The sequence below is a fragment of the Gekko japonicus genome, unplaced genomic scaffold (assembly GCF_001447785.1).
Source record: "Gekko japonicus isolate JY-2015 unplaced genomic scaffold, Gekko_japonicus_V1.1 scaffold3120, whole genome shotgun sequence".
In the NCBI taxonomy this organism is placed as follows: Eukaryota; Metazoa; Chordata; class Lepidosauria; order Squamata; family Gekkonidae; genus Gekko; species Gekko japonicus.
In genome coordinates this window covers 125,749-153,054 of record NW_015164757.1, presented here as the reverse complement: position 1 = coordinate 153,054, position 27,306 = coordinate 125,749, and the positions used below count along the sequence as shown (strand labels likewise).

The window sequence follows — 27,306 nt, the reverse complement described above, 5'->3', positions numbered from 1 at the left end:
GGTCATGCGCAGGCACCCAACCTATGTGTGGGACTGCACAGAGACCACGATGAAGATCTTTTTATTTACTGCAGGCCAAAATTCACATTAGCCAAATTCTGCAAGCTGATCAGAATTACATGTTGTCTGAGGATTTTACCTAGTCACTGAAATTTTGAGTTTTTAAAATCAAAACAGCAGTCTCAGAAGCAGCAAGCTTGCAATTATATCCTCCACATTGCGTTATGTACTAGATTCTGTTGCACACACAAACACACAAAATTACAAAAACACAGAAAATCAGCAATCTTCTGCAAGTTTCCAACAAAAGCCTTCATTAAAATCAGTCACTTATATCTGCCAGGGTGGTATTCCAAAACCCCATATGTTGACCAATGACGTTCGCCAAAAAAAGAAGAAAAGCATAGTTTTAAAATCAATGTATCCATACTTGGAAACACCACATTTGAGTTTAGCAAACTGACCTCTAAGGGAATGTTTAAAGACCACTGAATACAGAGATTATGAACAAACTCAGCAGACAGCACTTCCTCTTCAGGGAGGAGGAATCTAATAATGAATATCACCCAGATGTTAAATGCTTTAAGTCAAATGGTGGCAACAGACAGTGCTGAGGCTTTAGGAGGAAGGTAGGGCAACAGAAAGAACAGCTTAGTTACTGTTAAAGGGGAAGTGGGGTTTAACTGGAACAGGAAGAGACAAACAGAAGTGTGACACTGAAGAGAATTCTTAAAAGTATGCAACCACTAAGGGAACTTTGTAAACTATACATTGAGAGTAAAGCATCTTCAGCTGGCTTTGATGTTCTGACACACAGGATGAGAAATGTAATGCTTTTTCACAGATCTGAAGAGAACAAGGGCTCACATGATACTTGTGTTTCCTTATAGGTCAGTATATTTCACGTTGCATTTCTACTGCTGATGGCTGGGTCAGGGCATCCTCGAAGTGTGCTGGACAAATCTGTGTGTGCTCTTCAATAAACCATATCAATTAGCTGTTCTCCCCTCCATTTAGGACTCTGATCTTCAGAGCCTGGATTTATCAGCAGTTTTTATAAAGCCTTTACTAGACTACTGCCTTGTTGACACAGAAGCCTTGCTGTCAACACAGATACAGATCTGGACAGGAGAAAACACAGCAAATATCAAAAGTGCCAAGTTTTTCTTGATGGGTTTCATCATGTTTTGAAAATCAGGTCTAACAACCATGGAAACGGAAGTACACTGGCCTAAAAAAAGCTACCTCTGCACTATGTGAACCCAAAAGCCTGGGTGAAAATTCAAGTGCAAACCTGAAGATAACTAGAAGAGCAACAGATTAGTAGTGAAGGGCGTATCTCAGTGTACCCATCCTTATCATATTACAAATGGGCCTAGATTAAAAGAGGTACTTATATGTGAAGCATACCAAACTAAACCATGGCTTCCAGAATAGCAACACATTTTGAGAAAATATTCACACTTGTTTGGCTTTAGCTGGGAAAGGAGAGAAGAATTAGGGGATGAAGACAAAACAATTGTCATTGGGGTAAGAGGTTCATACTTTGTCCATCCTCCTGACAGGATAACAGACTGAAAAGGATGGAACCTTATTCTAAAGGTGGCTGGGCCTCCAACTTGTGAAGCACTTCAACCATTACTGCCTATGAAGCAAGTTAGTGAATGCAGTGAAAAATAAAGCAGCACCTTTCACCTTAGGCAGCCTAGGATCAGAATTCCTAAAGGCTTCAGAACTTTGAGTTACATGACTACTGAGACTCTTCTTGCATCTAGTACTTTAGAGTCCTCTCAAGACCTCAAACAACTGGATTCAAAACAAATTGTTCAGTTAAAAACTCCTATCCAGGAGCAAGCAAGCTTTACAAGGGCCTATAGCTATAGGTTTTTGGTCCAGAGGCTGTTAGCTGTGGTTCTTTGCCATATAGGCATAAGTCGTATGCACAGTGCAATTCCACAGGAATCCAGGATGTGGCTTTGGATGCAGAATTCAGTTTCCTAATAACCTCAAGTTCCATTTTGAAACAAGTCCCTAGAATTTATAGTTAGGTGTTTGAAGTGCTATTTTAACTCACTCTCCCCTTCCACAAAAGAAATATCTAACGGTGAAAACTACAAAATTATGCAAGAAGTTACACAAATTTTTATACTATACACATGATGCAGAATCTAGCAGCTTTTCTGGGCACACAATTCAGATTGTGTGAATATGAAAATTTAATGGCATGCTATCTAGAAAGGCTGGATATAGGCAGACAACCTGATGGCAGGAAGCTACATTTGAGTACTAGTCTTCTCCCCTCCCCCTTTCAGGCTGAACTGCCCCTGGATTTAAGCTCATGGAATAATCAATATGCAGAACCACAATTTTTTTCTTGAAATTTTTATTCCAAAATCCACCCCATGAAACAAAGTTTCCCTTCAGAGGCTGGTATCTTTTCTTCTTCCCCCATCCACTTGTCTCACTTCTGTGGTAATATGTTTGAGGAAAGATTCTCTAAAACCATTATTGGCAAATGATTAGAAAATGAAAGACCCAGCTAGCTCCCCTCCCTTTAGCCCCAAGTATCACCCAACCCTAAACATGTCAACCGAGAGAGCGCAAGACTTGAGGTTTTTTTTACCCTTAATGCTTACATTTAATTTTAAAGCACAACATTGGAGATTGACTCTAAGTTAGCAACAAAATATATATTTACAATTTCTTCAAAAAAACACAAGGAACAACCAAACCTTTTTAAACAATAGCAACTTTCTTTAGGGAGTTTTATTTAGGGAGCAGGATTTTTAAAAAATCACTAAGTGATTTTCATATATAATTTCTCTTTCTTTTATGTCACCACTTGCCCTCTGAGGTGGTGGCCAGTTTAGGCAATGACACTTCACCATTTTTGCTTCCGAGTCTCTTAAGCCACAGTCATTTGAGGGCCACATTTGAGAAGGCTGAAGGACAGCAAAATCTAAAGCACAATTCTACCCTCCCCAGTCTTCTGCTTGTTTCATCCCCTTTGCTGCAGGACAAGATTCCTCCCAGACTAATGCTCCTGACATGCCAATTAGCTGCAGTTCAGCACTCCTCAGGTTGACCAATGCATATGGAGAGTTGTGAAAGTGCTCCCACTTTTGGAATACAAACAAAACATGCAAAATACCCAGAGCCTAGAAATCTCCAAGATGGGAGTTATCTGGGCAGATGCATTTGAATCTCCTATTTATGGCTATTCTCACCTTCCTCCTTTAAAACAAACAAAAAAAACAAACCCTAAAAACCCAAGAGATTGAGTCTACAATATTTTTTCCACAGGAGCCAATACAACAAGGCAGAAAGTTTCTAGTGGGCATTTTTGCAGAAAAATTCTATTTGCAGCAAAGCTCCTGTGTACTGAGGCACTCTGGAACTTATCACACTAGCACTGTCCTCTCAGCAAAGAAGCCTGCTCCTTGTATGGGAGTGAGGGGGAACCTCTGGGTTTCAGTAGATCTAAATATACATCCCCCCACCCCATCCCCAACAGTACAGGGCAAGGTGCTCTTCCCTGAGGCTCCATCAGGCAGAGCAATCTGGAGAGCTATAGGGTGGATTCCTCCCCCTCCCTTATTGCTTCAACAGCAGCAAGGGTGCATCATTGGGTTTCTCTGATTCTATCACTGCTCTCTTCCTTTCCCTTGCTGCGTGGACCCTGGAGAGCTCTTTTCTCCCACGCGAGGTTCAGAGGGGGAGGCAGAGGTGAAGGGCAGTCTAATTTGTGCTATCACTATGGGGAAGAGAGCAGAGTGCAAAGTGTGCATTCAAACCCTGACAAGTTCAGACAGCTGGAAGGAGTGTCCAGTCACTCAGGCAGGGGGAAATAAAATAGGGATCCAAAATATTACCTTTCTTTCTAAAGTGCAAAAAGCTCTCTGCTGCCCAAGAGAGAAGTTCTTTGGACCAGCCATTCATTGCAAAGGAAGAGAGGCAGCTAATGGGGGCATTCACCCGTCTCCCAGCTCAAGCGCCAACAGCTGTGCACCCCAAGATGTAGGCATGTCTTCAGCCAGCCAGCATTTCCAAGAGTGCTTGTTCTAGCAGACTGTAGAACGTGGGGCAAGCAGAGGCCACTTCCACTCGTGTGAGAAATCCCACTAGATGCCTCTCAAGCCTTCAAGCTCTGCTGCAGCTTTCCCTCTGCAAACACTGTCACCTTTTCGGAGTAGGAAAGACAGGACACGCCTGCTTGACCCTCCCGCTTGGGAAAGTCTAGGACAAGGACATGGCTACCTCCATGTGGAAGCTTAGCCACCCCCTCACTAGCCTGACGTTGGAAGGTGCCTGCAGGCTAACCCAAGGCCACATGGAGATCCCTTCATGACATAAAGACACTGCTACTGTGGGCATCACAGCCTTTGAGTAATCAGCACAAAGCAGTAGCTGCCCATCCAGTTGCTGAAGGGCAAGAAAAGGAAGCTTAGCAGAGTGTGGCAAGAGAAGTTACTCCCAGCCTAACAACAATTGACAATCATGGATGAAATTGAGGGGAACAGGGAACAGAAGTGTACCTGTTCTACACCATCCATGTCTGATTTCCCCATAATGTGATGAGGAAGTGAAATCTGTTTTTGTGGAATTTATGGGAGAGGTGCAGGATAGAGATGAGAGGAAGTAGCACCTTCCCCCTGAAAACGTTGCTACAAATCATCAGAGAACGTAGCTGCCGAGCAAGTACCCCAACGAGAGCACCCATACGGCAATCTCTAGCTGCCATTCTTCAAATGCTAATCTGCCTGGTGGGATTTCTGGTCTGCAGAAGTCCCGAGTGGAGGAGGGGCAGTGCAGTCACAAACAGGCTGGCCTCTTCCAATGCCTGTGGAGATGGGGGGAACTGGGGGAGGGTCTGCTCTCCAAGAGGGACTTGTCTGGAATCCTTCCTTCTCTTCAGTCTGTCTGTGGTAAATCTCTAGCTGATTTTCTGGATCAGCTTTTCATCAGACAGGCAGTAGAGGCTGTTGATTGACAGGTCTGAGATGAAGTGCTCGCAGGCCTTGCGGGTGATCTGCTTGCAGCCTCGCAGGTCTATCAGGGTGACATTTGAGATGCGCCGCAGATACAGCAGGGTCTGGTCCGTGAGCTTATTGCAGCCTGTAGAGAGGAAGACATTATTATGATTTACATAATTCCCATTCTCCACTTCCAGAGAGGTATGAGTACACAACCACAAATACTTCAGATAAGTGTCAAAGAGATGCAATATTCAGTGACTTCTTGTGATGGTCAAAGGATTTTAAACAAGCAAACTTGTACCCATTTAGTTCTCCAAGAAAAAGCCCTGCACCCAAGGGCCAGAGTGGGAAACTTCGTTAAATGGCTGGAGAATCAATATAGTTCCTTGTCAGGCTTCTTCAGCCTTTCAGCGTGTGCTCCAAAACACAGTGCCTTCCAAGCTGATACAAGGGAAGGGAAGTTGGCAGCACTGACTGGCTGTTATGGAACAGGGCAAGTCTGACTTTTGGACTGACACACGCAAGAAGTCATGAGTAACTATAAAGCTGAGGTCCTTCATGGCCACTTCTTTTTTTAGGGGGGGGGAAAAGATGAAACAGGATTTCTTCCTTAAGGCTGCTATTTCATTTGCAGTCATCCCATTTTGAATATAGGGATGAAACAGCACTCTTAATGCGTCCATCACAAACCTAATACAAATAAAGCATGCCACTCCAAATGCTTATGAAAAAAGACAATGGTAATGGTATATCTGAACCTGAGAAGCAGACGAGTGATCAGCAGACTTTCAATGAACACAACATGTGCAAAAGTTGCCAGAGATCCCCTCTACAGTTATTTGGCTACTGGTTTAAAATTCTTTGCTTATCTTTAGGGACTGGGGTGCAAAGTTCAGTTAAGTTGCAATCCTCTCTTTTCACCAGTGACAGAAACCCCAGAAAAGAAAGATGTCATGGAGCCTGTGCACCATCATTAGTTCTTATATGACAGGGAAGAATGACCAGAAAGCAGCTAGAAAACATCCAACTGCACACACCTGCCATGTTGATTTCAGTGAGTGAGTTTCGTGTGGAAGACCCCACAGCTGTTAACAGGTTTGTTGACTGGTCTGTAAGGTGATTGCAGTGACTAAGATCAAGTCGTGATAGGAGAGGCATGTGACGGATGATAAGCCGGAGTGTGGCATCAGTAATGTCCAGCCCAGCCAACCGGAAGTCTATCATATTACGGAGTTTGCTGCGATTGTCTTGACCTGCACAGACAAATGTAAGAATACTGAAAAGAAGAAGAGTCTCATCATCTAGAGTGAATATGCACATATAACATGCTATGGAGTGCAACCTATATTTCTCACATGTAAACTCTGTTGCCCTTTCCTTAAACAGCAAACACATATTTCAATGTTTCTAGAAGGAAGGCATACTTGGTTTATCTGATGGAGGTGTGAGCAAGTCCCGAATCTGTGGATCCTTGATTCCTACTGCCCACCGAAGATCGAGAGTCCTGAGAAGGGGGCAGGTGGAGGTACTAAGAGCAGAGACTGCTGACCAGGAGCAGCCTGCTAAGATGAGGTCTTTGAGGCCTGCCAGGGACAGATGGAAAGGGGAAGAATGTCAGAATTTTTGAACTTTAGAACAATTCCTTTCCACAACTTACTTTGGTGAATTTCCTCCCCAGTCCACTGCCAAGCAAACACAATCAGTATTGTATATTGAGCCCCATATTGCTAGCTACGAGGAGGATGGGAAGCAGAAGCCCGGGAAATGCTGGTTTTGAATGTTAAATTCTGTGCTCACGTCACAGGACACATTTCTATTTGGCAGAATCTGACTAAAGTCAAGAGCCTGTCACTGCAATCTATCGATTTATCTCCATAAAACACAGAGGGATACAATCTTACAGAACTCATAATTCTATATAGAAGCAATAGCCTTAGTGACCAAAAACACCACAAATTTAGCTCTAGACCAGGGGTGGCCAAACTTGCTTGACGTAAGAGCCACACAGAATCAATGTCAGATGTTTTAAATGGTTTTAATTATGTTTTATATTGGCGTTTGCCCCTATGTATGCCGCCCTGAGCCCGCATTGCGGGGAGGGCGGGGTATAAATTGAATTAAATAAATAAATAAATAAATGTTTGAGAGCCACAAGACATGAACAAATATTACACTGGTTTTTATTTTTTAAAATATGCAAATTTGCTTTTTATTAACATTATAAATGAGACTGCCAAAAATAAAAACAAAAGGGGTAAAAACAGATACTGATATTTATTTGTCCAATGATATTTGTTTGCTTCCCCAGCTGCCCTTCTGGGAGCCGCACAATATGTGTGAAAGAGCCGCATGTGGCTCCCGAGCCACAGTTTGGCCACCTCTGCTCTAGACCTTTAAACTGAAACAAGGGTGGAAAGATCCCATCAGCACTATGAAACTTGCATACCTGGTAGCCTGGCAATGAGCCAGGTGAGCTGTTTTCTGGAAATATTGGTCCAGCTGAGGTCAAGGCTGACTGGCTGCCTCCTGATGATACCCCCTAGAGCCAAGGGTGTGATGGACTTGTACCTGCTCAAATCAATCTTTGTCCACAATCTTCTGTCACCACACCTAAACAGACACACATTGACTTATGCAGGCAATTTACCATCCTTCAACCACCACCTCTGTGTACTTGGTAATCGGATAAATCTTTGCAGCAAGCTTCATTCTGGGTGCGAATAAATTTGTGGCACAGTAGCCTGATGAGTGCCTCCTTGAAACTGAAGTGTGGAAAAATAACCGCCCAATTTCTGCTTCAGCTCTGTCACACACATCCTTCCCTCTATAATACTCTTTGATAGAATAATCTTAAATATGTTTTGCCCATGGGCACAAACTGTGAGCCACAGTTCTTGCAGGCACCCCAAAATACCTGGAACAACTAGCTAGGAAATTTCTTACTGAAGTAATCTTTAATGCCATCCTTTGAGTTTCTAATGTTTTGTAGCACTTAAATATAACTTGGTCTCAGCTGATCCTCTACTATATGCCCTTCCCCAGCTAGCTGGAAGGGCATTTTACCTTCTATTCTGTGATATTACAGAAGTTTTAAAGAAGACATTTGAGGCTGAATAAACTTAAGCTCACGGTGAAAAGACAGCTCCTATTTATGAGATGACAACCAGCTTACAACTGGTTCAGTATTTACAATCCTAAAGTAGGGATGTGGAATGGGGGAGAGGGAGAAGTTATCTCAGCAAACCTGAGGAAAGGAGCATAATTAAGGGATTCCTCCCCATGCACAAAGCTGCAGAGCGTGTCAGGAAGAGTCAACTTGCCAGTCTCCAGTTTCTCCAATTAGTGACATCCCTCTTGAATAGGAGGCAAGCATGGGCTGATGACCCTACCTCCTTGAAATCAGTTTTCTTCTACAGGGTCAACCTGGGTAGGGTGAAGAAAATCTCTCAGCAAAAGGCTTAACAGGCACTAGGTCAGAGATTTAACTAGTGATTACAAATGCCTTGCTTGCCTCCCCAAAACTGTATGGCAGAGAAGTCAAATGGAGGAAATATGGCTACTCCAAAGAATTCTTGGATGGTTGTCTCTAGGACTGAATGTTATCCAGCCTCTTATGTGGAAAAGACAGGTTGCTTACCTGTAACTGGTGATCTTCGAGTGGTCATCTGTGCATTCACACCCTTGGGATACTCTGCGCCTGCGCTGACCTTCTCGGTACCGATAGCTAGCAAAAGGGATTTTCGCGCCTCTCCCAGGTCACGCGCCGGCTCCACTGCGCATGACCAAGGAGGGGCACGCAGATCCCGCCAGTTCCTTCTGACCGCCGCCCAACAGCCTTCAAAGAAACAAGATGAAGGGCCGAGAGCAGAGGGGAAGGAGGGCGGGTGGTGTGAATGCACAGATGACCACTCGAAGATCACCAGTTACAGGTAAGCAACCTGTCTATCTTCTTCGTGGTCTCTGTGCATCACACCCTTGGGAGAATAGCAAGCAATAACTCTTACCTGGAGGAGGGGCCGAGGCCCTACACCTGCGCCGTCTGCAAGATAGACCGACCCAACGCCACACGACGAGTAGACCGGACATCAAGGGCATAATGCTTCACGAAGGTGAGCGGAGTAGCCCAAGTCGCAGCGTTGCAGATGTCCTCCAATGGCATCCCTCTCAGGAAAGCTGTGGAAGCCGCCACCGCCCTTGTAGAGTGGGCGCGAAGTTGACCTGGAAGAGGTCTCTTAGCCAAAGCGTAACATAGCTTGATTACTTCCACAATCCACCTGGACAGCGTCTGGGAAGAGATCTTCTTCCCCAGGGAGGGCATACTGTGAGCAACAAACAAGGCAGGAGACTGACGAAAAGACTTGGTCCTGCCCAAATAGAACAGCAACGCCCTCTTAACATCCAGAGAGTGCAATTTCCGTTCCTCTTCATTGGCAGGAGACGGGAAAAATGACGGCAAAACTATATCTGAACGTAGATGAAACTCCGAAACGACTTTCGGTAAGAAGGAGATGTCCAAAGACAACGACACCCCATGAGGGGAAAAAATCAAGTATGGTGGATCACACCTTAAAGCGGACAACTCACTGACTCGACGAGCAGAAGTAATGGCCACCAGAAACGCAGTCTTGAGCGATAACAACTTTAGAGAGCAAGTGGCCAGTGGTTCGAAGGGTTTTCCCATCAAAAACCGCAAAACTAAAGCCAAATCCCAGGCCGGAGTCGGAGAACGACGGGGAGGGTACAGGCGAATAAGACCTTTACAAAACTGTTTCGTCTGAGGATGCGAGAAAACTGAAAACCCATCAATAGATGGATGAAAAGCTGACACCGCAGCTAAATACACCTTAACTGAAGAAAAACTGAGTCCCAAGTCCATTCTGGACAAAATAAACGCAAAAATAGACCTCAAATCCACTGGCGGAGGAGGTAAATTGGAAGAACTCAAGTACTGTAGGAATAAATCCCACTTCTTTGCGTAAGACGTCCTAGTAGACAGTTTACGACAATTCAACAGGACCTCATTGATACGGTCATCCATCACTGAAAGCGTATTTCCCATAGAGTCAACTTGAGACTCAGAGGATCGTAGTGAAGGACCTGGCCTTCCTGAGCTTGGAGGAGATCCAACTCCTGCGGGAAGTGTACGAAGGATCCCTTGGCTAACCGCAGCAGTGTCGGAAACCACACCTGCCGAGGCCACCAGGGGGCTACCAGGAGACAATGGGGCTTGTCCTGTTGTATTTTCACAAGCACCCTGTGGAGCAGCGGAATCGGAGGAAATAGGTATAGAAAGTCGTGAGCCCACGACATCAACAGACCGTCCCCCATTGACAGAGGGTCCAACCCCGCTCTGGAGCAAAACCTGGGACACTTCTTGTTCAATCGAGTTGCAAAAACATCGATGTGGGGATGTCCCAGATGTTGAAAAAGAGGAAGGAGATACTTTGAGTTCAACTCCCATTCGTGGTCCGATGCTCCCCCTCTGCTCAGGAAATCCGCTTGTTGGTTCAAAGTTCCTGGCAGATGGGCAGCTTGGAGAGTGATGTTCCAATGAAGGCACTCTTCCCATATGTCCATAGCTAGCCTGCAAAGGGACCTGGACACGGTCCCGCCCTGGCGATTGATATAAGCCATCGCAGTTGTGTTGTCCGTAAAAATCAACACATCCTTCCCTACAACCTGTCTGAGTAGGGATCTTAGGGCAAACTTTACGGCCAGCAGTTCCAGATAGTTGATATGATGACTCTTCCAAAGGGGTTGCCATGGAGCACCCACACAAGTGTCGTCTGTATGAGCACCCCAACCCCACAGGGAGGCATCTGTGGTGATGGACATTACGGGAACGATCGGTTGGAACGGTGCACCCGCCAACAGATTGGTGTCCACGAGCCACCACTGCAGGGAGACGAGGACCTGCGGAGGCACTACCAGTTGAAGGCTCGGAGGATGGATGGAAGGGCGAAATTTCTTTAGAAACCACAGCTGCAACGGGCGCATGCGAAGGCGTGCATATTCGATCACGGAAGTGGTGGCTGCCATGAGACCCAAGGTCCGCTGAATGTGGACCGCTGATGTCACGTTGGACTGGAACAAACGTTGAATTTCCAGACGAATGGTATCTGCCCGTTGGCGAGGAAGGTACGCCCGAGTGGCTAGGGAGTCTATGACAGCTCCTATGAACTGCACGCGAGTTGCAGGTTGCAGCATGGATTTCTGTAAATTCACCAGAATTCCAAGGGAGGATAGGACCGACAATGTGATGGTGATGTGCTGAAGGAGACATTCTCTTGAATCTGCCACCATCAACCAGTCGTCTATATACGGAAAGATCTGAATGCCCTGAAGGCGAAGATGAGCGACGACAACCACCATTACCTTCGTAAAAACCCTGGGGGCGGTAGAGAGCCCGAATGGAAGGGCTTTGAATTGGTAATGGTCCTCCCCGACTGCGAATCTGAGGAACTTTCTGTGACGAGGATGGATGGAGACGTGAAAATAAGCGTCTTTGAGATCTAAAGTGACCATCCAAGTCCCTGGAGACAGGAGTGGTAAAATGCTTTGCAACGTGGTCATGCGAAACTTTCTGTAAATGATGAACCGATTGAGAAAACGGAGGTCCATGATTGGACGAAGTCCTCCGTCCTTCTTGGGGACTGTGAAATATTTGGAATAAATCCCGCGGCAACAATCCGCCATCGGGACTTTCTCTATAGCGTTTTTTTGTGTCAGCGATTGTACCTCCTGTAGCAGGGCAGGAGACGCCGGGGTTCTGATGAAACGGGAGATTCTGGGAGTCAGAGAAAACTCTATGAGATAGCCATCTCTTATTATAGAGTGCACCCATTTGTCCGTAGAAATGGCGAGCCATGCGTGCAGGAAGGGTGCAAGGCGAGTCTGAGCAGTAAGGTTGAAGTCAAAGTCCCTGTTTGGGATTCTTAGGGAATTTCGACTTATAGGCACCGGACGATTGTCCCTTATTTTTCGGGGGAAAAGACCGTGACTGAGAGGAGGGAGGTCTTTGCCATTGATCCGTAGGTGATTTGTTGTACGGTTGCCTGGTCGACCAAGGTTGCCTAGGCCACTGCTTGGATTTCGAGTATTTGGTCGTGGGGGAGATCCCCAAACTCTTGGACGTCTTGATACTCTTATCCATTTCCTGCAGAACCGTGTCAGTGGTGGAGCTAAACAATCCAGAACCTTCAAAGGGAAGGTCTTCCACCGAGGATCTGGTGTCATATGGCAATGATGAAGAGCGGAGCCAGGCATGTCTGCGTAACGCTACAGAGGTTGCTAGAGTCTTACTAGCGGATTCCAGGGAATGCTTGGCAGCACTAATTTGGTGTCTAGCCAAGACCATCCCTTCATTCTGAATCCTTTTAATCTGAGGTTGGCACTCTTTGGGCACGTGCGGGAGGAAATCATTCAAACGCTTCCATAAATTGAATTGATAACGGCCCATGCAGGCGGCATAGTTCGCCGTTTTAATGCCCATTGCACCGACAGTGTAGAATTTTCTACCAACCGAATCCAACTTTTTCCCTTCTTTTTCTGAGGGAGTAGAGTGACTCGCTTTTCCTTTTGTGGATGAGGAGACGACCAAAGAATTGGGCTTTGGGTGTGTGTATAAAAACTCAGCCCCTGATTCCTGGACCTTGTACATGTGATCCAGACGCTTATTAGAGACATTAATGGAGGCTGGACGAGTCCAAAAGTCCTTGGTAGTTTGCAAGAGAACTTTTGTCATTGGTAGAGCCACGGAGGGCGAAGTGTTAGAGTGCATAATGTCAAAAACGTTATCATCCACAAAACTGGCAACGAGAGTAGGAGTCATAGATAGATCTAATGCCATGCGTTGAATAAAATCTCCATAAGACTTAACATCCTCTGATGGAGAAATAGGTAAATCCGCTTCCACATCTTGCGAGGTGGGCTGTGCATCTACATCCTCGATATGTTCAGAAAAGCCATCTGAATCGGAGGATACATTGGATGGTTCTGGAGATGATTCGAGTAATTCAGGTTGAGACGGTGCCGGTGTGTTAATCGGGGGCACAACCGGGTCTGGTGGATGCGTCGGTATCGACTGCTTCGATACCGATGGTCGATCTTGAAAGCGCGAAATGCGGGATGACACCGACTGACGATCCCATTCAGGTGGGGGTGGTATCGGGAGTGCCCAAGGGTATGGGTATCGATTCCCGTACAAATAATGCCATTGCCTCTCATCCCAAGTCAGGGGAGGAGAAGTTGGTCGGTGCCGATCCTCGACTCCACGTTCTGGGGAGGCATGAGAGGATTGACGGCTCGACCAATCAGGTTGCGACTGATTTGTTTGTTGAGTAAGGTCGATGTCGAGATCCGAACCGATCGGGTGAGGTTCTTGCGTGGGATCTCGACCCTGACTAGCCGAAACCTTATGGACTTTGGGTTTGTCCGTTTTAGGTTTCTTCGACTGCTGTGAGTCTTTGCCCTGCTTCCGGATCTTGGAAGGTACGGCAACGGATGACCCCTGCTTCCGGATCTTGGAAGGTACGGGGTGGTCCTTTATCGGCGTCGATCGTTTCGGTGCCGAAGCATTGATTGCGACCGTCGACGTCGATGATCCCGGAACGGGAGGACAAGTGTCCGCAGCCAAGGTGGACATCGAGGCGTGCCCGGACGTGTCTAACGGCGAAGAGGACTGTGGAGATAATGCCTTCTCCATCAGGGCCAAGTGTAGACGAGCTGCTCTGTTTTTTCTCGTCTGGTTCGAAAACTTTCGGCAATGTCTGCACTTAGAGACACAGTGCGACTCCCCTAAACAAACGAGGCAAAGCGAGTGCCCGTCGGTGGGGGATATTTTAAGGCCGCAAGTCCTACACCGTTTGAAACAACCCCACCGCGGGGCCATAGGCCAGCGGGAGGGGAACGTACGTAAAGAACAAACACCGAAAGAAAAATGCTAACTACAAAAATAAAGAAAGAGAAACTAACTAAACGCGAGTTTAGCAAAAAAAGTTTGGTACTTAGCAGACCGAGGCAGAAGGCGTCCTACCAGCGCGGCGGTCAGAAGAGAACTGGCGGGATCTGCGTGCCCCTCCTTGGTCATGCGCAGTGGAGCCGGCGCGTGACCTGGGAGAGGCGCGAAAATCCCTTTTGCTAGCTATCGGTACCGAGAAGGTCAGCGCAGGCGCAGAGTATCCCAAGGGTGTGATGCACAGAGACCACGAAGAAGATCTACTGCCTGCACAGAATGCAGAACTAGCAGGGTTTATACGGATATGCTGCTTCTATAATTAAACCTTTCTATATCGTAGTCAGTGACCTCAGAATTGAGGATGACTATCCTGAGACACATAGCTGCTTTATTTGCCAAGCGTACCACACACAAGTTGTATCTGGATGATGCCAGGCCGTTGCTGGACAACTTCTAGCTATCAGAATTATTCCAGCAAGTTAAGCTGATAACAGAGTGCTGATCCTGTAAGAACTAGACATCTAAAACCTCAACTTAGCCTCTTAACTTTCAGGACACAGTAATGTTGGCAACAGCGTCTCAAATTGTTTTAAAATAACTGAACCTTGGGAAAGCTACTGAAGTCAATGGGCAACAAAAGGCACCAAGAGATAATCACCCATCACTGCAGCATGTCAACTTTATTCTGGCTAATGGGACAAGGGTCCATCGAACAAACGAATACACACAGGCACTTAATTAAAAGACTTGAACATATCTGTTTACTAACAGCTTTTCTACCAATATTGAGTTTTTAATATACTGGTAGGACAGAATCAGGACAAGTCGTTTTACAAATCCTTTGGTCAAACCATATAAAGTGCGTTTTGGTACAGATAGCAGTCAGTGTCAAAAGCATTTCATCCATAATTTGTTCTGGCAAATGTTTGAATACTGGTTGTGGATGAACAGGGGGAACCAGGCATTTTCCATATGATGTTACACAAGCAAATGTTTGGAATTTAATAACAAAGTAAGAGTCTTTTTACTGCCATGGGTTAAAGACAGCTTTGCAGATAGAATCACAGAGTTGGAAGGGAAATCCATGGTCATCTAGTCCAACCCGCAGTAAGTGCTGTTCTACACCCAAAGATGACAAAAAACCTCCAGGATCCCTGGCCAAACTGGCCTGGAGAAAAATTGCTTCTTGACCCCAAAGTGGCAATCAGCATTTCCCTGGGCGTGTAAGAAAGGCCCACAAGAACTAAGCACTGATGCAATCCTTCCTGCCCTCTCTCTCATGATCTGCCTAAGTTCACAAAATCCGCATTACTGTCAGATGGCCATCTAACCTTCGTTTGAAAACCTCCAAAGGAGGAGAGCCCACCACCTCCCGAGGAAACCTGTTCCACTGAGGAACCGCGCTGTCAGGAAGATCTTTCTAATGTTTAGCCGAAAACTCTTTTGATTTAATTTCAACACGTTGGTTCTGGTCTGACTTTCTGGGGCAACAGAAAACAACTCCATACCATCCTCTATATGACAGCCCTTCAAGTACTTGAGGATGGCTATCATATCACCGCTCAGTCATCTCCTCTTCAGGCTAAACATACCCAGCTCCTTCAACCTTTCCTCATAGGACTTGGTCTCCAGACTAGAGATGTGAAGGCCCGGAAAAAAACCGGAAAAATTCGAAAAAAAAAACGGTTTTTTTCCGTTTTTTCCCCTGAAGCTTTTTTGTTTTTTTTCCGAAAAATTGGAAAAATTGAAAAAAGAAAAGAAATTGATTATGGAATGTTTTATTTTAACATGATAAATAAAATATTTTAAGACAAGGTGTTCAAATATTTTCCAAATCATTTCTAAAATATATAATGGTATCAGATTGATCTAATTTCTGTGCACTGAGGACAAGCAAGTCCTAGGTTACAAACTGAACTCTCCAATGCAAGAACAAGATGCATTTCTTCCTTTAGGAGGTGCGATTGTCAGAAGAAAATAAAAAGGTTTCAGTTTTGTTTTTGCATGTGGGTGGGTATTCTGTAATAATTGTTTGGATACACTATATTTTTAATATGCTAGTTGTGATAATTTATGCCAAGTAAAAATGTCCATAGTCATATTTTATGTTCCTAAAGTAACAGAATGACTTTCAGGCCAAAGACCCATCCAGTCCAACACTCTGTATCACACAGTGGCCAGAAATACCAGTGCCATCAGGAGGTCCACCAGTGGGGCCAGGACATTAGAAGCCCTCCCACTGTTGACCCCCCCCCCAGCACCAAGATGACAGAGAATCACTTGCCCCAGAGTCCCTATCTATACCTTGTGGCTAATAGCCACTGATGGACCTCTGCTCCATAGGCTTATCTAATTCCCTCTTGAAGCCGTCCATGCTTGTAGCCGCCACCACTTCCTGTGGCAGTGAATTCCAAGTGTTAATCACTCTTTGGGTGAAGAAGTACTTCCTCTTATCCGTTCTAACCCGACTGCTCAGCAATTTCATGGAGTGTCCACGAGTTCTTGTATTGTGAGAAAGGGAGAAAAGTACCTCTTTCTCTACCTGCTCTTTCCCATGCATAATCTTATAAACCTCAATCATGTCACCCCTCAGTCGTCGTTTCTCCAAGCTAAAGAGCCCTAAGCGCCTTAACCTTTCCTCATAGGGAAAGTGTTCCAACCCCTTTATCATTCGAGTTGCCCTTTTCTGCACTTTTTCCAAAGCTATAATATCCTTTTTAAGGTGTGGTGACCAGAATTGCACACAGTATTCCAAATGAGGTCACACCATTGATTTATATAGGGGCATTATGATATTGGCTGATCTGTTTTCAATACTCTTCCTAATAATCCCCAGCATAGCATTATGGTGGTACTACCACTTCGCATGACCTGGACATTATATTTCTGTTGATACAGCCCAAAATCACATTTGCCTTTTTAGCAACCACATCACAGTGCTGACTCATGTTCAGTGTATGTACTAAGACCCCTAGATCCTTTTCGCATATGCTGCTGCCAAGATAAGTCTCCCCCAACCTGTAATTATGCAATCGATTTTTCCTACCTAAATACAGAACTTTACACTTATCCCCACTGAATTTCATTAAATTTGTTTTAGCCCAGTTTTCCAGCCTGTCAAGATCATCCTGTATCCTGACTCTGTCTTCTACCATATTTGCTACTCCTCCCATATCTGCAAATTTAATAAGCATTCCCTCTATCCCTTCATCCAAATCATCGATAAAGATGTTGAACAAAACAGGTCCCAGGACAAATCCTTGAGGCACTCCATTTGTCATTCCTCTCCAGGAAGATGAGGAACCATTCACAAGCACTCTTTGGGTGGGATCTGTCAACCAGTTACAGATCAACATAACAGTCATAGGATCCAAACCACATTTTACCAATTTGTCAACAAGTATATTATGTGGAACCTTATCAAAAGCCTTACTAAAATCAGGATAAACTATGTCTACAGAATTCCCCTGATCCGGCAAGATAGTAACTTTCTCAAAAAGAGAGAGAAGGTTAGTCTGACATGACTTGCACTTGAGAAACCCATGCTGGCTCTTAGTAATTACAGCCGTCCTTTCTAAATGCTCAAAGGACTGTCTTTCCCAGGTATAGAATCACAGAGTTCGAAGGGGCAATACAGACCATCTAGTCCAACCCCCTGCCCAATGCAGGACCAGCCTAAAATATCTCTGACAAATATTTGTCCAGCCTCTTCTTGAAAGCTGTCAGTGAAGGGGAGCTAACCACCTCTTTAGGCAGCTGATTCCACCTTTGAACCACTCTGACCGTGAAAAAGTTTTCCCTAACATCCAGCCAATACCCTTCTGCATGTAATTTAAACCCATTGCTTCCGGTTCTATCCTCTGCTGCCAACTTCAAATGACAGCCTTTCAAACATTTAAAGAGAACAATCTGTCAGGTAACCCTCTCATGGTGTTGGAATGTGAGGGGGGGGTTATCTCCCTCCCGTTCTCAGCGCTTCTCTGCCTAATGCTCCCGCTATCTGCCCATTGGCCTTGAAGATGCTTTGCTTTGCTGTAATTCCCCAGACCTGGAAGCTATAACTGCTTTTGGCGCAAAAATGCTTGCTTGCTGGCAGGGCCCACGCACGTGAGAAAATTTTATTGGCTTCGCAGGTGGGGGGGGGAGTTTGAATATGCTATAAGTTAGTAGCCATCTTATTATAGGGCACTCTTAACACAGACTGTTTACATGTATTTGTTCTGCATGACCATAATAAACATTTATCTTCTGAAGAAGCCTGGGTGTGTGAATTACCTGCCTAAAGTTCCTGACAAAGTGTTAAGAATAATTTTCTTCTTGACTCGAATCTCTCCGTGGAGATGAGTGATGGTGAGAAGGCACAAACTGATGGCAAGGACCAAACCTTGCCTGCAGACAACTCGGGCGGCACTGAGGAGGTGGAGAAGAATCCACAGAACACTGGCACAGAAGAAGATGTTCTACGTGTTCCCTTCGGGGGGGGGGGCTTAAGCCCAGGTGACCAGCCGTTTACGGGGCCCCATTGGGGCTGGTTCAGTGAGAACCCGCATGAAGCTTGGACTTTTTATTCACCTATGGCTCCCGTGGCTCATCAGCGAGGAAGTCGCTACGACAAGCCACCCAGCCTGGACGAGTATGAAACTGAGGTTTGCGGTGACATTCCCCTTTGTGCAGTTAAGGGGCCTGACGGGGCAGTGGGATGGGAAGGCACGGGTGAAGAGTTTGTTGGCACCGGGTTGGATCTACTTGAGAGGGGGTTTGACCGAATGATGCAGATGCTCGAGAACTCTCTCCAGGGAATCCCTATTATTTCAGTGATGGGGCCCACCGCAGCTGGTACCGCAAGTACAAGCACAAGGAGCCCTGGCTCAGGTTCCCGCACCACAGCTACCCCCTCCTGTGGTTCACCCACCAGTGAGACCACTGGGGCCTGGGGTTCTGGCCATCCCGGGCCCGGATCTCCGCCGCCCGATTGTGCCCCTGGATGCAACGTCTGATGGATCCCCAGAGAGTCTGCAGTTCTTTGTGGTGCACGCCCAAAAATTCGTAATGAATCGGGGCCACCTGTTTTCCACAGAACGCAGAGTGGACTACATCGTGTCCCAGTTGCGGGACGAGGCAGCAGTACGGTACGTTGGTACGTTAGTCTGCATAACACTGATGGACCGGAACTCAAGTCAGTGGATGCCTTCGTGTGGGCCCTCCGGGCTCCATTCGAAGACCCCAATGCGGGAGCACAGGCGAGAGCCTTTTTACGCACCTTCAAGCAAGGTAAACTGTTGGTTAAGGCGTATATGAGTGAATTCAGGAGGCAGGTGGCGCAAATTCAAGTCTGGCCTGATGAGGTTCTGGCAGAGCAGTACCGATTGGGTCTTAACCCGAATGTCTGGGAGATGGTTCTGCATAGCATCAACCCAATCTCCCTGAACCCCTGGATTCATGAGGCAGCAGATGCAGAGACCCGCCTGCGCACCATCAAACTTGATAATGCTACCACAGTAGGTAAGACAGTGCTGGCCTCACCTAAGCAAAAGGCACCCTCCTCGAAGAAAGAAGGGGTGAGAGGCTTATGTATGAAACAAGGTCTGTGCCTGAAATGCGGATTACCGGGCCACTTTGCGGCCACATGTCTGAGGGGGGGGGGATCTCACCCATCCGGGGAAGAATCCGTCAGAGAAGCGGAGGTCCAACACACCTGTGAAGAAATCTTCTGTGAAGCCGAAGGGCCCAAAAGCTCTGCAAGCTAGCATCCCGGAAGAGGAACTCGAGCAGTCTAGCAAGGATGAAGACCAGCCGGCGGGTAACGGACAGGACCTGCACTAAGCGGCGCGGAGCAGCAGGTCCCAATCCCCAAGGCGCCAAAAATGGTAAGCAGCTATCCCCCCCTTTCATTACCGTGACTGTCCAGAATGCAGGGCTCGGTACCCACGTCAGGGTGCGAGCTCTCATAGACTCCGGCTGTGGGCGAGACCTGATAAATCCCTCTTTGGTCACGGGGCTGGGGGCTAAGGTTGTTTGCTTAGCGGATCCCATTGTATTCACCCAAATGGATGGGTCTGCTATGAAAGAGCCCTGCAAATATGAGACTGAGGATGGGGATGGGGTCCCACTGGGAGCACCGTCCCTTCATCATCACGGCGGCTGCCTGTTTTCCAATGGTGCTGGGGAGCCCATGGTTACACACCCATGATCTGTACATACTTTGGGACGAGGGGATGGTGAACTTTATCTCTCCGAAATGTTCCTCGCATGTCTGGGATGACTCTTGGGGGGGCAGACCCCCTGACGAACCCCTCCAAGCCTGTTTGGCTGCTGAGGAGCTGGATGCCATTCCGGTGGAATACCGGGATCTCTCATGGGTCTTTGAAGAAGAGGAGGCTGATGACTTGCCCCCTCATAGACATTCTGACTTGTGCCATTGTACTGCTCCCCAATGCCAAATTACCCAAAGGGAAGTTGTATGCCACGAGCCCGATGAAAAAAGTGGAATTGCGTAAATTCATTGATAAGAATTTGGTGCGCGGTTTTATCCGACCCGCCTCCTCCCCATTTGCGGCCCCTGTCTTGTTTTGGAAAAAGAAGGGTGGGGGTTTGCGACTATGCACGGACTACCAAGGGCTGGATGCAGTTTCAACTACAAATGCATACCCCCTCCATCTTTTGGCCAAAGTGGCAAAGGGGAAAATCTTTTCAAAACTTAGCTTATGGGATGCTTACTTTTGTGTCTGCATAAAAGCCAGAGACGAATACAAGACTGCTTTCAATACTCCTCTGGGCCAGTTCGAGTACCAAGTTATGCCCTTCACCCTACAGGGGGCGCCCGGGGTATTCATGAACCTGATCAATGAAGTCTTACACAAACACTTATTCAAGGGGTAATTGTTTACCTTGATGATATCTTGATTTATTCCCTTGATAAGCCCGCTCATGTGAAGCTAGTGCGGGAGGTCCTCCAAACGTTGCACAAACACAAACCTGTTTGCAAAACTCTCTAAGTGTGAGTTCCACAGATCTGAAATTGACTTCTTGGGTTACCACATTTCACACAAGGGGTTAGAAATGGATCCCGCCAAGATGCGTGACATGGTGGGATGGGAGGCGTCAAAGACCAGAAGGCAATTACAAGCATTCCTCGGTTTTGCCAATTTTTACCGGTCCTTTCTCCCCAACTTCGCCCAGGTGAGTTTACCCCTCATGGATTTGCTGAGGACTAAGAGCAAGGGGTCCAAGAGCACTCGGCCCAGAGCATGACTGGTGTGGACAAATGACTGCCAGGAGGCATTTGAACGCCTTAAAGTTCTGTCTACATCTGAACCGGTGTTAGCCCACCCAAATGAACTCAAAAAGTTTATTGTGCCTGTTGACGCTTCTGACGTAGCGATGGGGGGGTCATCCTTCAGGAGGGGGAGGATAGGAAACTCGATCCCCTGGTGTATGTTTCCCGGAAGTTCAATGACTCTGAGCGTAATTAGCCGGTGTGGGACAAGGAAGCGGGGGCCATCAAGCTGGCGCTTTCTACTTGGCACCACTGGTTGGAATGGGCGCGGGTCCCATTTGAGGTGCGGACTGATCACAAGAACTTGGAAGTTATGCGCACTCCACGTAATCTGAACGCCAAACAGCTCAGCTGGGCTGACTTCTTTTCCAAGTTCAATTTCACATTATGCCATTTTCCTGGGAAAGCGAACTCTCTGGCTGATGCCTTGTCCTGCCTCCCGCAGCACAACAGCAAGTGGGTGCTTGACTCCATGTTCACGCCTACTCAGTTGGGCAGGGTTGTAGTGACATGCAGTTGAGCCGCAGCCCCGCCTGACTCTGCCTCTACGTCTGGATGGGAGGGGAAATTCACACCACCCTCTCTGAGGCGGACCGTCTGGAACTGAGCAAGGAGGAGGAGGCGGTGGAGCACCCAAATGGATGTTGGTACAAGGGTTCCAAATTACTCATTCCCCTGGCGCTGCAGGGGGAAATTATGGCTGTTGTTCATGGCAACAAACTGGCCGGCCATTTAGGGTTTGTTAAATTCCTTCAGCTCCTCCAACAACAATTTTGGTGGCCTGGAATGAGAAAAGACTTGTCGCTGTTTGTTCAATCCTGCCAAACCTGCATTATGTGCAAAGCTCGACCGGGGAAACCTCCAGGGTTGCTACAACCTCTACCAACACCGGGTCAGCCCTGGGAGGTCATCTCTACGGACTATTACTGACTTGCCACCCAGCAAGGGGAAAACTGTCATTTGGGTGGTTGTGGATTTGTTTTCCATACAAGTGCATTTTGTGCCGTTTAAAGCACTTCCTACGGCTCGCATCTTGGCCAAGGCGTTTGTTCTACATGTCCTATGCCTACATACGCTGCCCCGGAAGATAATTTCTGACTGGGGGTCCCAATTTGTTTCTAAGTTCTGGGGGGAGCTCATGTCCCTTATGGGGGTCAAAAGAGGCCTCGGCAGCGGCTATCACCCCGAAACTGACGGCCAAACAGAACGGGTTAATCAAACTTTGGAACAGTACCTTTGATGTTTCATGAACTACCAACAAGACGATTGGGAGGGTCTCCTCCCTCTGGCTGAGTTTTGTTATAACAATGCTTATCACTCATCGACTGGTGTTTCCCCGTTCATGGTGGTGTATGGTTATGAGTCGCCTCCAATCCCGTTTTTGTCAGAGGGTCCTCTCCCAGCTGGGGAGGTGGGCGAATGGTGTCAACGTTTAAAGGATGCATGGCCCCTCCTGTGCAAGACTTTGGACTCGGTTAAACTAGCCTACAAGTCCCAGGCCGATAAAAAGTGGTCTGAGACATGGGATGTGCAGCCTGGCAATTCTGTTTACATTTCCACCAAAAACATCAGGAACTTACGGCCCAGCTGTAAACTGGGGTGGAAATTTATTGGGCCTTTTAAAGTCCTCCGCAAGATCAATGACATTGCTGTGGAGATGAACTTGCCTAAGAATTTAAGGCACTTACATGCTGTTTTCCATTTCAGCCTTCTCCGTTGTTATCCTGGGACTAACGCTTGGCGACCGCAATCTGCAAGCCCACCCCACATTATCGTTGGAGGCGAAAAGCATCATGAAGTTGCTGAGATTTTGGACTCTAAGCTTAGGCGCAATAAGCTGTTCTATTTGATTGAATGGGTGGATTTCGGTCCATAGCACAGGGAGTGAGTGCCAGCAGATCATGTTTCCGCTCCTCGCCTTCTTGAGCGTTTCCATCGCCGCTTTCTGGATAAGCCTGGGGGCAGGTCTTTGGAGGCGCAGGATGTCAGGTAGCCCTGTCGTGGTGTTGGAATGTGAGAGGGGATTTTATCTCCCTCCCGTTCTCAGCGCTTCTCTTCCTAACGCTCCCGCTATCTGCACATTGGCCTTGAAGATGCTTTGCTTTGCTGTTACTCCCCAGGCCTGGGAGCTGTAACTGCATTTGGCGCAAAAATGCTTGCTTGCTGGCAGGGCCCAAAGCGCGCGCGAGAAAACTTCATTGGCTTCGCAGGTGTGGGGGGGTAGTTTGAATAGGCTATAAGTTAGTAGCCATCTTATTATAGGGCAGTGATGGCGAACCTTTTAGAGACTGAGTGCCCAAACTGTGACCCAAAACCCACTTATTTATCGCAAAGTGCCAACACAGCAATTTAACCTGAATACTGAGGTTTTACTTTAGAAAAAACAACTCATACATTAATTTAAGATGATCCAAACAAAGTAAGGAAAGCAATCCCAAATGCTTTCATTTACTTAAAATTATTTGGCAGAGAATTCGACACATTAATGATGGTCTGGGCCTGGCTGGGGCAATGGCAGGTGTGCCCACAGAGAGGGCTCTGAGTGCCACCTCCGGCACTCGTGCCATAGGTTCGCCACCACTGTTATAGAGCATTCTTAACACAGACTGTTTACATGTACCTTAGTTCTGCGTGACCATAATAAACACTTATCTACTGAAGAAGCCTGGGTGTGTGGATTACCTGCTTAAAGTTCCTGACACAATAATGTCCCCCCTCAATCTTCTCTCCTCCAAACTAAACATTCCCAAGGCCCTTAGCCTTTCTTCATAGGGCTCATTCTCCAGACCCCTGATCATCCTCGTCGCTCTCTTCTGCACCCTGCCAATTTTGTCCACATCCTTTTTGAAGTGAGGTCTCCAGAATTGCACACAGTACTCAAGGTGTGGCCTGTCCAAGGCAGTATAGAGGGGCTATGACCTCCTGCGATTTCGATGCTATGGCCCTTTAATACAACCCAAGACTGGATTAGCCTTTTTTGCCACCGCATCACACTGACTGCTCATATTTAGTTTACAGTCCACCTTTATCCCAAGATGTCAAGCTGATGAGTTGGTAGTTGCCTGGATCCTCCTTTTCTCCCTTCTTGAAGATGGGTACAATATTTGCCCGCCTCCAATCTTCTGGCACCTCACCTGTTTCTCCAAGAATTCTCAAAAATAATGGACAGAGGCTCAGAAATTACATTTCTGAGTTCTTTTAGTACCCTTGGATGCAGCTCATCTGGCCCCGAGGACTTAGTTTCATTTAAAGAAACTAGGTGTTTATATATCATCCCTGTGTTGATCCTAGGCTGCAACCCCCTTCCCTCATCATGTGTTCTGTTTTTGCCATATTGAGAACCGTTTCCCTTGCAAGAGAAGACTGAGGGAAAGTAGGAATTGAGCAGTTCTGCCCTCTCTGCATAACCTGTTACAATTTCACATTCCTGTCCCTGCAATGGGCCTACCATGTCCTTGCTCTTTTTCTTACTTTGAACATAAGAACCTTTTTTTGTTGTTTTTAGCGTCTCTCGCTAGCCTAAGCTCATACTGAACTCTAGCTTTCCTAACTCTCTCTCTACAAGCGCTGGTTATCTGTTTATATTCATCCTTGGTTATAAGGCCCTCCTTCCACTTTCTGAATGAGTCTTTTTCATTTCTCAAGTCTTTAGAAAGCTGTTTATGGAGCCATCTCGGCTTCTTTAGGCTCCTTTCATTTTTCCTTCTCATTGGAATTGTGATTGTGCCTTCAGTATTTCACTTTTAAGAAACTCCTGTCCCTCTTGAGCTCCCTTCTCCTTAAGTATTTCTGACCATGGGATCCTACCTAGCATAACTTTAAGTTTGTCAAAATTTGCTTTCCTGAAGTCCAACCTATATGCCTGACTATGTACAGCTTTTGCCTTACGCAAGACTGTACATTCCAAAATTAAATGGTCACTATTACCCAGAGTGCCCACTACTTTCACCTCGTCAACCAGTTCTTCCCTGTTGATAAGAATCAATTCCAAGACAGCAGATCCCCTTGTTTCCCTCTCCACTTTCTGGAAAATGGTCAGCAAGACAAGTCAGGAATTTATTGGACCTTTCATTTTTAGCAGAGTTGGACTTCCAACAGATATCCAGGTAACTGAAATCTCCCATGACCACCATGTCTCATCTCTTTGAGAACTTTGTAATCTGTTCTAGGAGGGTCTCATCCAAATCCTCTGCCTGGCTTGGTGGTCTATAGCAGACCCCCACCATGATCTCAGTATTATTTCTTCCTCCTTTTATTTTTACCCAGAGACTGTCATGCTCACATTCACATATTTCCTCACAAGTCTATACCTTCTTTACATATAATGCAACTCTTCTGCCATTCCTTATTTGTCTGTCCCTTTTAAATGTTATACCCCTCAATCATAATATTCCCATTGTGAGTCCCATCCCACCAAGTTTCAGTAATGCCTATTAGGTCATAGTCCCCTTCCGGTATGAGCACATCAAGTTCCCCCCGCTTGTTTCCCATACTCTGTGCATTAGTGTAGAGGCATCGGAATCCACGTTTCATGCATCCTGAGGTTTTCGTTTCTGTACTTACATTCGAGTTAATGCTATCTACCATATATGCCAATCCCCACAAAACTTTAGAGTTCTTATCTCGAGTTATTGGTTTTGCATTTTTGTCTCACTCCCCACAGGATTTAGCGTAAAGCTCTCCTTATTAGGTTTGCAAGGCTGTTTCCAAACACATTTTTCCTACCCTTGTGAGGTACAAACCATCTCCCGATAGAAGGGCTTCACCTCAAAAGTGTAAGCCATGGTCCAAAAATCCAAAGCTTTCCTGATGACACCATCTATGTAGCCAATCGCTGCTCTGCAGAATCCATCTTCCCCTTCCTAAGCCATGGCCTTCGACAGGAAGAACTGACGAGAATACAACCTGCGCTTCCAATTCCTTCACCTTTTTGCCCAGAGCCACATAGTCTCTTTTTAATACGTTCTGGGCTGTGCCAGGCTGTATCGTTTGTTCCCACACGGATGAGCAAGAAGGGATAATAATCTGCGGGCTTGATGAGTCTTTCTGTCACATCCTGGTACCAATACAGAGCCTAGTTAGACCATGACCAACCATGAAGAGACTATTTAGATAATTCTAGATCAGATTAGGATCCATTATGCCAACCCGGCTTCCAACAGTGACCAGACATGTCTCTTTCTGAAGCCCAAAAGCAGAACTGGATGCCAATAACTATCTCCCATTTGTTCCCCAAATCTGGCACTTAAGACATACGCAGCACCTAAAGATGGAAGTTCCATTTGTAGCTATTGTGAACCACTTTAAGGATTTATATATTCCGGAAGGCTGTGATAAATAAAATCAGTACATAAAACACCTGCTGACAGACCTCTCAATGAATTTATCTAATCCCCTTTTAAAGCCATCTATGCTAATAATCTTCAACACGACCTATGACATGAATTCTAGAAGTTAATTATGCATTGCTTAAAGACTTTTTTTGCCCGCTACTTGCATCTCTTCCTGTTACATTTTTTTAAGGGGGGGGGGGGGGGGGGAGAACCAACATGCGCTTGAGGAGGTTGAACTGGGTCCGATAGGCTCTGAATAATAGAAATGCTACACAAAAATGAATTTTGGTTCAGCTGCACACTTACCATTTGTACCAGGTTTTGCATACACGCATACATTCACAGAGCTCTTTCCGAGTGAGATAGCGGAAGACAGACATCCACACTTCCTTCTGCATCCAGATCTCCTCGCCGTCAAATGCCCTGCTACCTTGACCATTCAGTCTAGCTACCCCACTCTCCTCAGCACTCTCATCTTCTTCATCTGCACTTTCTTCCTCATCATCTTCCTCAGCTGCCTCTTCATCTCCACCCCGCTGGGGTGTTCTGGCTGAACTTTGGCGCATGACAACACGGGGTGAGTGCCGCAGATTGGTGGAGGAGGCAGTGATCGCCTGCAGTTTGGGCACAATGGAAGTGCCATGCATGTCTTTGGTAGGTCTTTGTAACGTGACTGTAAGATATGAGCCATGGAGCTTGGCCTTTTCTACCTCTGAAAGCTCTTTCTTGCCACTAGGGTTATTTTCCTTTTCCCGCACCACTGTG

The 27,306-nt window shown here is 46.4% G+C and overlaps 1 protein-coding gene across 1 annotated transcript in view; it reads right to left on the bottom strand.

Moving 5' to 3' along the window:
• Positions 1 to 2,765: 2,765 nt before the first annotated feature.
• KDM2A (lysine (K)-specific demethylase 2A) overlaps positions 2,766 to 27,306 on the bottom strand; it is a 120,608-nt gene continuing 96,067 nt past the window's right edge. Inside the window, exons 19-23 of the mRNA XM_015409682.1 lie at positions 26,848 to 27,301; positions 7,423 to 7,586; positions 6,401 to 6,559; positions 6,014 to 6,229; positions 2,766 to 5,115 (exon numbers count right to left, since the gene is read on the bottom strand). Of these exons, the coding sequence (XP_015265168.1) occupies positions 4,934 to 5,115; positions 6,014 to 6,229; positions 6,401 to 6,559; positions 7,423 to 7,586; positions 26,848 to 27,301 (1,175 nt within the window). The 3' untranslated portion in view covers positions 2,766 to 4,933. The remainder of the gene's footprint in view (positions 5,116 to 6,013; positions 6,230 to 6,400; positions 6,560 to 7,422; positions 7,587 to 26,847; positions 27,302 to 27,306) is intronic.